We start from the raw sequence: 10,468 nt of genomic DNA on the forward strand, positions 1-10,468 counted from the left end.
TGTACTGTGTCTGCTGCTAATATATAGACTGGTTGATAAAGAGATAGTATACTCGTAACTAGTATGTATGTATAAAGAAAGAAAAAAAAAACACGGTTAGGTGGTATATACAATTATGGACGGGCTGCCGAGTGCCGACACAGAGGTAGCCACAGCCGTGAACTACCGCACTGTACTGTGTCTGCTGCTAATATATAGACTGGTTGATAAAGAGATAGTATACTCGTAACTAGTATGTATGTATAAAGAAAGAAAAAAAAAACACGGTTAGGTGGTATATACAATTATGGACGGGCTGCCGAGTGCCGACACAGAGGTAGCCACAGCCGTGAACTACCGCACTGTACTGTGTCTGCTGCTAATATATAGACTGGTTGATAAAGAGATAGTATACTCGTAACTAGTATGTATGTATAAAGAAAGAAAAAAAAACCACGGTTAGGTGGTATATACAATTATGGACGGGCTGCCGAGTGCCGACACAGAGGTAGCCACAGCCGTGAACTACCGCACTGTACTGTGTCTGCTGCTAATATATAGACTGGTTGATAAAGAGATAGTATACTCGTAACTAGTATGTATGTATAAAGAAAGAAAAAAAAACCACGGTTAGGTGGTATATACAATTATGGACGGGCTGCCGAGTGCCGACACAGAGGTAGCCACAGCCGTGAACTACCGCACTGTACTGTGTCTGCTGCTAATATATAGACTGGTTGATAAAGAGATAGTATACTCGTAACTAGTATGTATGTATAAAGAAAGAAAAAAAAACCACGGTTAGGTGGTATATACAATTATGGACGGGCTGCCGAGTGCCGACACAGAGGTAGCCACAGCCGTGAACTACCGCACTGTACTGTGTCTGCTGCTAATATATAGACTGGTTGATAAAGAGATAGTATACTCGTAACTAGTATGTATGTATAAAGAAAGAAAAAAAAACCACGGTTAGGTCACTGGTATATACAATTATGGACGGGCTGCCGAGTGCCGACACAGAGGTAGCCACAGCCGTGAACTACCGCACTGTACTGTGTCTGCTGCTAATATAGACTGGTTGATAAAGAGATAGTATACTACTAATATTATATACTGGTGGTCAGGTCACTGGTCACTAGTCACACTGGCAGTGGCACTCCTGCAGCAAAAGTGTGCACTGTTTAATTTTAATATAATATCATGTACTCCTGGCTCCTGCTATAACCTATAACTGGCACTGCAGTAGTGCTCCCCAGTCTCCCCCACAATTATAAGCTGTGTGAGCTGAGCAGTCAGACAGATATATAATATATATAGATGATGCAGCACACTGGCCTGAGCCTGAGCAGTGCACACAGATATGGTATGTGACTGAGTCACTGTGTGCTGTGTATCGCTTTTTTCAGGCAGAGAACGGATTATAAATAAAAGTGGTGGTCACTGGTCACTATCAGCAAAACTCTGCACTGTACACTACTGAGTACTCCTAATGCTCCCCAAAATTAGTAAATCAAGTGTCTCTCTAATCTATTCTAATTCTAAACGGAGAGGACGCCAGCCACGTCCTCTCCCTATCAATCTCAATGCACGTGTGAAAATGGCGGCGACGCGCGGCTCCTTATATAGAATCCGAGTCTCGCGATAGAATCCGAGCCTCGCGAGAATCCGACAGCGTCATGATGACGTTCGGGCGCGCTCGGGTTAACCGAGCAAGGCGGGAAGATCCGAGTCGCTCGGACCCGTGAAAAAAAACATGAAGTTCTGGCGGGTTCGGATTCAGAGAAACCGAACCCGCTCATCTCTAATTTAGAGGTCCATTTATTAACATTATTTTTACTAAAATAATGTGAAAAGGGCTGTTTTCTGTTTTCACACCATTCTCACATTATTTTAGTTTCACCTAAAAGTATTAACCACTTGCCTGGCATGGTCACATCAGATGCGACCATGCCTCCAAGTTCTCTATTTGACCTGGTCACACAGGATGCGACCAGTCAGATATAGGGGGTCATTCTGAGTTGATCGTAGCCCTGAAAATTTTGCAGGGCTACAATCATGTCCATAGACATGCGGAGGGATGCCCAGCACAGGGCTATCACACCCCGCATGTCAGTACCGACCCCCCCAGCAGAAGTGCAAAAGCATCGCACAGCAGCTCTCATTACCCCCTCTATAGCTCTCGGTCTCAGTCAGTTCCTTCTATATAATATTAAGCCCCTTGCAACACTCACTGATCTCATATCTCACCCATTTACCCCCTCCCCCACAGTTCACTCACTGACCACACAGCACACACTGGTCTCACTGTTCCAACCACAGCTCTCAGTGTCCACCTCAGAGACACCCTCACTGTCCCCTTAGAGCATTCACTTTTGTCCTTCACTGCCTATCATGTGTCACCCATATACCTTTTTAAAGTTCATCTCACAGCCCTGCCCTTTCCTCTACTATCCATTTCACAGCACTCCCCTTCCCCAGAACCCTCTAACAACCACCCACAGCACCCCGGCTCCTCAATATCCACCTCACAGCACTCTCATCAGAGCCTTCACTGTCCTTCAGAAGCACTCTGCACCTTTAATACCTACCTTACTGCCCCCCTTGCCCCTCCAATGCACACCACCTGGCACTCACCCTCCTTTCATATCCATGTCAAAATACCTCTCCCCTTTTTCTGTCCATCTATCTCAGAACTCCCCCTTCACCATCCACCCAACACAGCACCCCCCTACATTGTCAATCTCCCATCACTCCCTAACCCTTTCAATGTCCACCTCACAGCATCTCCCTTCAATGCACTACCCCCTTCAACAACCACCACACATCAACCCCCTACTCAGGTCCACCCAGAGTCCACCCAACAGAACTCTCTCTCTCCCCCACCCAGTACACAGCAATCTCCCTGGTTCCTCCAAAAACTACCCCTCAGCAGCACAAACAAACTTACCTGATATACTTTTGCCTAATCTCCTGTGGCTGCTCAGCTCTTCTTGTCTGATGATGGCAAGCTCTCCAGCATCGGCACACAGCTGCCCGATGCACATGCGTAGTGACACCTGACTGTCAGTGAGAGAGGAGCTCAGGGAGGTGGAGCAGCCTGGCCAGCTACTCTTATTATGTTATAGTGCAGAGCGGCCAGGCAGGGAGCATCCTCTCTGCCTACTTTCTTCCTGCCTCCCAAACCTGGCCATGTACAAGCAGAGCATGGCTTCAGGTGGCCCAGGAGCTCAGATGGCAGATGGCACCATGCCCCCCATCACTGGCTGCATCCCACCTATAAAAGTAGATGCCAGTACTTTAATGATCTGATTTAACAATATGTTAATTCATTGACCACAAGAGGTCAATAAGGTACAGCCAACAGAATGGTTTCCTATACTGCAGTCAGACTCACAACGGGTATGTGCTTTAAGGCTCAGAAGAGCAACTTCATGTCCCTCAGTAAAGGGTTTTTATTTTTACCTATTGCTCTCCTTCAGGAGAGAAGAGAAGAAGAATCCATGTGGATTTAGGTGATGAATTAAATTGAATCCCAGGGATTTGGACAAGTTGTTTATTTCAAATGAAAGAGTTCAACAGTAATGGGTTTAGTAATATTATCTAAGTCTGTTGAAATACATGTAACAGGAGACCATGGAGGTCATTCAGATCTAATCGAGTGCTGCATTTTTTGCAGTCCTGCATTCAGATAGTTGTCGCCTACAGGTGGAGTGTATTTTCACCTTGCAAGTGCGCAATGCTGTGTATATGCCGAGCTGCTAAAATTCTGTGTGCACTCTCTGCGCAGCCCAGAACTTACTCTTCCAGTGCGATAGAATCAGGCTGATCAGGCCGGAGCCGATGTCAGACACCCTCCCTGAAAATAATTGGGAATGCCTGCGTTTTCCAGAACACTCTCAGTAAATGGTCAGTTACCACACACAAATGGCTTCCTCCTGTCAATCATCTTGCGAGCACCCAAGCAAATGGATTTTTCGCACCAATCCGTCAATGACCGACGATCCCCTTAGTTGTTGCCTGACGCCAATGTACATTGCGGTGCATACACCTGCACAGTGATGATCTGATCGCTCGCTGTGTGGAACCACACAGCAGCGATCAGATCTGAATTACCCCCAATGACAGATATTTCTTTCATCCCAGGATAAATGAGGCCCAGTGTAAAGCATTTGGAATAGGTTACTGAGTACTGACACTGGGTTACTCTTGATAGATGTTTTGGAAAATATGTTTTCTTACCTGTTACCTTCTAGGCATTTAATATATGGCATTATGTGAGACCAATCAAATGCTCCGGTACGTGTGTTAATCCATTTGTTCACCTCCATAATACATTGCTCAGAGACCTTCAGCACAAGGATCTGTTTAAAATATCCACTGGCTGTATAGAGATGATGAATAAAGGATCCTGGACTGATGTCAATCAAAAGGTCTCCCTTAATGTGACCTGCAGGGAAATATCCCTGTGATTACAGAGTGTAATATACTGTAATATGAAGCATCTACAGTAACATACATAGTAACATAGTATCTGAGGTTGAAAAAAGACAATTGTCCATCGAGTTCAACCTATTTGTGGTGTCCTATGCATGATGATTTGACTAAAATTTCTGACTGATGCTGCTGTCAGCCATTGCATTTTATCCCTATTTATAGTAACTATAATGCATGACTATGCCCCATACCCCTGGATATCATTATCCAATAGGAATTTATATAACCTATTCTTAAAGGTGTTGACAGATTCCGCCATTACAACTCCCTCGGGCAGGGAATTCCAAACACGTATTGTCCTTACCGTGAAAAAGCCTTTATGCCGTATTGTGCGGAATCTCCTCTCCTCTAACCTGAGCGAGTGTCCATGAGTCCTCTGTGTTGATCTAACCAAAAACAGGTCCCGCGCAAGCTCTGTGTATTGTCCCCTTATATATTTGTAGATATTGATCATATCCCCTCTTAGTCTCCGCTTTTCCAATGTAAACATGCCTAGTCTTTCAAGCCTTTCCTTGTATTCCGTCGTCTCCATGCCCTTAATTAGTTTGGTCGCCCTCCTCTGTACCTTTTCAAGCTCCAGGATATCCTTTTTGTAGTACGGTGCCCAGAATTGTACACAGTATTCAAGGTGTGGCCTCACTAGTGATTTATATAACGGGAGTATAATACTCTCGTCCCTAGCATCAATACCCCGTTTTATGCATGCTAATATCTTATTAGCCTTCTTTGCTGCAGTCCTACTTTGGGTACTACTGCTTAGCTTGCTATCTATGAGGACACCTAAGTCCTTTTCCAGAATCCCCTAATTTTACCCCATTTAGTAGGTAGGTGTAATTTTTGTTCTTGTTACCACAGTGCATTACCTTACACTTGTCTGTGTTGAAGCGCATTCTCCATTTGGCTGCCCATGCTTCTAATTTAACTAAGTCGTTCTGAAGAGACTCGGCATCCTCCTCTGTATTTATAGCCTTACACAATTTGGTATCATCTGCAAAAATTGACACCATGCTCTCTAGACCTTCTGTTAGGTCGTTAATAAAAATATTGAACAATAGCGGTCCTAATACTGAGCCTTGCGGCACACCACTTAGCACTTCAGTCCAAGTTGAAAAAGATCCATTAACCACAACGCGCTGCTTCCTATTATCTAACCAGTTTTTGACCCAAGTGCATATTGTGCTTCCTAGCCCTGATTCTTGTAGCTTGTAGATAAGTCTCATGTGTGGTACAGTATCGAATGCTTTGGCAAAGTCTAAAAAGATTACATCCACGTCTTTACCCTGATCTAGGTTTGCGCTTACTGTTTCATAAAAGCCAAGTAAGTTGGTTTGACAGGATCTGTCCTTCATAAACCCATGTTGATTCCTTTTAATGACCTTATTGGTTTCAAGGAACTTCTGAATACTATCTCTTAGAATACCTTCCAATACTTTTCCCACTATAGATGTAAGACTAACTGGTCTATAATTACCTGGTTCAGCTTTACTTCCCTTTTTGAATATAGGCACTACTTCCGCTATACGCCAGTCTTTGGGAACCATACCTGATATAACTGAATCATCAAAGATAGCGGTTTTGCCAGTTCAGAGTGAAGCTCCATTAGAACCCTTGAAAGAATACCATCGGGCCCTGGTGATTTATTAATATTTAAATGTTTTAATCGGTCACAGACTACTTCCTCGCTTAAATAAGTACCTATCAGTGTGATATTCTCATTATTGAGATTGTGTGTCAGTCCCTGAATTGGGTCCTCTCTAGTGAATACTGTTGAAAAAAACTCATTTAGTGTGTCCGCTATGTCATTATCATTATTGCTTAAGACTCCCAACCTGTCTTTTAAAGGGCCTATACTCTCCTTTTTTAATCTCTTGCTATTAATGTATTTAAAGAATTTTTTGGGATTCGCTTTGCTTTCCTTTGCTACTAGTTTTTCAGTTTCTACTTTAGCCGCTCTTATTTCCTTTTTGCAATTTTTGTTACATTCCTTATAGTGCTGAAATGACTCTGCTTCCCCGTCAGATTTGTATTTTTTAAATGCTCGCCTTTTCTTGCCCATAAGTTCCTTAATCTTTTTGTTAAGCCACATCGGTTTATGATTTTATTCTTTTTTTTGTTACTCATAGGAATATATTTGAGTGTATTTTTAGCTAGCAGGAATTTTAGTACCTCCCATTTCTCCGTAGTATATTTTCCTAAAAACAAACCTTCCCATTCAATATCCCTGAAAAATACCCTCATCTTTTCAAAATTTGCTTTGCTAAAGTTTAAAGTTCTAGTTGAGCCAGTATAGGGCTGTTTGTAGAAACTGATATTGAATGTGACCATATTGTGGTCGCTGTTTCCTATGGGTTCCCCTACTATAATACCCGATACCAAATCCTGATTGTTTGTTAATACCAGGTCTAAGATTGCATTGTACCTAGTTGGTTCCTCAATTAGTTGGACTAAGTAGTTATCAAGTACTCTACTATATATCATTCTGTAATGTCCTGTCACAGGTAAAGATGTGCGGGTTCAGATTTACTCTCTTTTTTTTTTTTGCCAAATTTATTTAAAGTTTGGATTTATCCAGATTTATCTTATTGGTCAGCCAAAAAACGTGAGAACCCACACATCCCTAGATACAGGTAAGCCACTTCCTCACAACACACCTGTTGCTGCTTCCCTGTAATATATGAGGAATGTAAGTACTTCTTTGATCAGCATTTCGAGTAACTGGAGCCACCTTTCCTGCATATACACACAGACATTTACAGACCTCAGAAGTGTCCATAATGTGCCATAATGTTATCTCTTAGGAAACATGCACCCTTAGATATCACTGATGCCTGGCGTGTGTGAGTTACCAGTTCCCTCTGCTAGTGTCTATTACAATGCAATGCACCTAGCCCGTACCAGGAGACTGTGCTGAGTATTATGATATGTAACACTTGTATATCTGTGTGCAAATGAGTCTGTATGTGAAGAACAACAGATCTTGGCATGGAAACAAAGTGTTGCCGCTGCATTGCAGCACTTCAAAAACAGATTCAAAAACTCATTACCTGGGCACAGGCTTGTCCAAGGGTACTGGCAGAGGCCAGGGCCAACTGTTGAGAAGGATGAATGCCCCCGTTCATAATATATGCATAGTGTTCCTAATTCTTTTTTTTAGAGGTGCATGGGCAAATCTCCACTATTTGGCCACAACACCTGTATCTTCTGGGTCCCACATATGTTTTGCCAGCCCTTCCCATCTCAGCTCTACACTAGGTAGGAAACTTTTTGAGCATTGTTTTTAATTCTTTTATGGGGACCATGCAGCTTAAGGGGGGCTAAAACTGTACACCCTGCACCCGTTTCTTTACTTCTTTACCAAACCCAGCAAACTCTCCTCCTAGTCCTTCTTTCCCACACTCACTATTTACCCCATCCGTGTCACCCTTGTCTTTCTTCCCCTCCCATTTAGAATGTAAGCTCTCATGAGCAGGGCCCTCTACCCTCATGTGATTTTCCTTCTCTTACTTAAACTGTATTCTACTCCATACTCCCTAGCGATGGTACAGTCCCACATCCTGCTCTGGTAGCATCATGGTGGCCCTGTTTTTGCATCTGCCCTGACTTCGAGCTTTGAGGGGGGACCCAGATGGTGTCACCAGAAATTACATCTGACAAGGGAACCAGCTGGTGAGTTACAGTAGCTTGCACATGGACTGGTGGCTACACATAGGTGAGGAGATCCTACACAATGTACTGGGGTCTGGTGCTGTGCAGCTGGGGATCTTGTGACCCTGGAGTAACACCTGGGATTGTCATGGCTGCCAGAGATCCTCTAACCCTACTGTAAGACCCGGGGGAATAATCACTGTCAGGGAAGCTCCCACCCTACTGTAAGACCTGGGGTATACTCGTTGTCAGGGATACTCCCAATTTGCCCTTCTAGTCCTTGTCATCTGACAGTGTGATTACACAGGGTTCTTCATTCCTCACTCAAAACACTGTAACTACAGTATGTAAGTGGGCAGATCTAATGATATACTGCATACAGATGGAGCCTCGCTCATCTATCCATCTCTGGCGTTTGGCGTATGGCATTACTGGCGAGTGTAATACTAGTGATCATCCACCAGATTTTGCTTTTAAAAATCACTGTTGTGCATGCATGAGGTGTTAAATAAAATACTATAGTGCAAGAATCACCATTACACATGTGAGAGGTCTCCATTGAAATACACTATAGTGTAAGAACTACTTTACAGTACAGTACTGTATGTTAAATAGACAAGTCAGTGGACAGATATAATGATGTAATGCATATTCCTAACACTCAATGGCAATCAGTATGTACTGTACACAGTCATGTTCCGTCATCAAAGAAAGAGTCATAGGCATTGCATTTAGCAAATTAAAAAAGTTATTCTTCACTATAACAACTGCATAGAAATACCTAATCTTAGATCTATTATAAAGTATCATTATTACAATTTATTTATATAGTCCAAGCATTTTATATAGCGCTGTACAGAGGATATATTTGTCATTCACATCAGTTTCTGCCCCATTAGAGAATACAGTCTAAATTCCCTTACACACAATCATGTACATGCAATCACTCACACTAAGGTAAGTTGGTCAGTATAGTATACATACTGTCAGTATAATATACATACCCTCACTGAATACATGGTGTAACCATTCCATTGGAAATTTATTGAAATCGTCTCCAAAGATCATGTTTGGTTTGTTAGAGAAATATGTTTCCAGATGTTCTCTAGAATCAAAGCCGTGTACAGGATAGAATTTATGGGCACTGGAATCCATCTTGTATTACTGTGTCACAGGCTGTCTGACGCTCACATCTATTAATTTACTGGCTCAGGAATACTGCTTATATTCACTAGGATCCAGTTATTTATATTCATCAGTAACCAGGATATCAGTGTTATCACATGATGGGGTATCAGCCTCAGGAGCTGTCATGGGAATGCAGGTGACAGTGTGATCATCTCCTAAAGCAAAATAAATCATCATACTAATTATTTTTCAATTTATATTTAAATGTTGTCAAATATTTAAGCAATTTAATTAACATATTTCTAGTGAAAACACATACTGTATACAGATATTGGACATGCTATTGTGGACTTCAAATTCAAAGCCATAGTCATTTGTTTAAAAAATGTTTAAAGTTTGAACAGTGAAAGTAGAATACTAATAATAATAGATAAATGCCATCCAGGATATAATTGTGAGAGAGAGTGGAAGCAGGTGGGGAATACAAAAAGAAGAAAAAGGGAAAATGAGAAGTAAGATGAAAAAATAAATTAGAAATAGAAAAGAAAAAAAGAGTAAGTGCATATTCAAATAATATAATAAAAATAAAACATAAGAGATCACGGTGATGATAATCATAGTACTTCAAATCTTTCCACTTGTTACAGTAGTTATCAATAAACCTTAATTTTGTATCTCAGCAGTCTTTTTTATGAGTGAAGATAAGTGAGTCCCTTGCTGTTTTGGCAACCTTGTATTGGGCTTTTTTGAACAATCACTATGGTACCCCCTCTTGCATAAGGGCCCTCATTCCGAGTTGTTCGCTCTGTAATTTTCTTCGCATCGCAGCGATTTTCCGCTAACTGCACATGCGCAATGTTCGCAGTGCGACTGCGCCAAGTAAATTTGCTATGAAGATTGGTATTTTACTCACGGCATTATGAGGTTTTTTCTTCGTACTGGAGATCGGAGTGTGATTGACAGGAAGTGGGTGTTTCTGGGCGGAAACTGGCCGTTTTATGGGAGTGTGTGAAAAAACGCTACCGTTTCTGGGAAAAACGCTGGAGTGGCTGGAGAAACGGAGGAGTGTCTGGGCGAACGCTGGGTGTGTTTGTGACGTCAAACAGAAACGACAAGCACTGAACTGATCGCACTGGAAGAGTAAGTCTCGAGCTACTCTGAAACTGCAATGAAATTTCTATTCGCAATTTTGAGAACCTTTCATACGCAATTTTGATAA

At 42.1% G+C, this 10,468-nt stretch overlaps 1 protein-coding gene across 1 annotated transcript in view; it reads right to left on the reverse strand.

Annotated features, from left to right (window-relative positions):
- LOC134965651 (nicotinamide N-methyltransferase-like) overlaps nt 1–9,276 on the reverse strand; it is an 80,319-nt gene extending 71,043 nt beyond the window's left edge. The window contains exons 1-2 of the mRNA XM_063941984.1: nt 9,126–9,276; nt 4,222–4,429 (exon numbers count right to left, since the gene is read on the reverse strand). Of these exons, the coding sequence (XP_063798054.1) occupies nt 4,222–4,429; nt 9,126–9,276 (359 nt within the window). The remainder of the gene's footprint in view (nt 1–4,221; nt 4,430–9,125) is intronic.
- Nucleotides 9,277–10,468: the final 1,192 nt, after the last annotated feature.

This window comes from Pseudophryne corroboree, chromosome 10 (genome assembly GCF_028390025.1).
Source record: "Pseudophryne corroboree isolate aPseCor3 chromosome 10, aPseCor3.hap2, whole genome shotgun sequence".
In the NCBI taxonomy this organism is placed as follows: Eukaryota; Metazoa; Chordata; class Amphibia; order Anura; family Myobatrachidae; genus Pseudophryne; species Pseudophryne corroboree.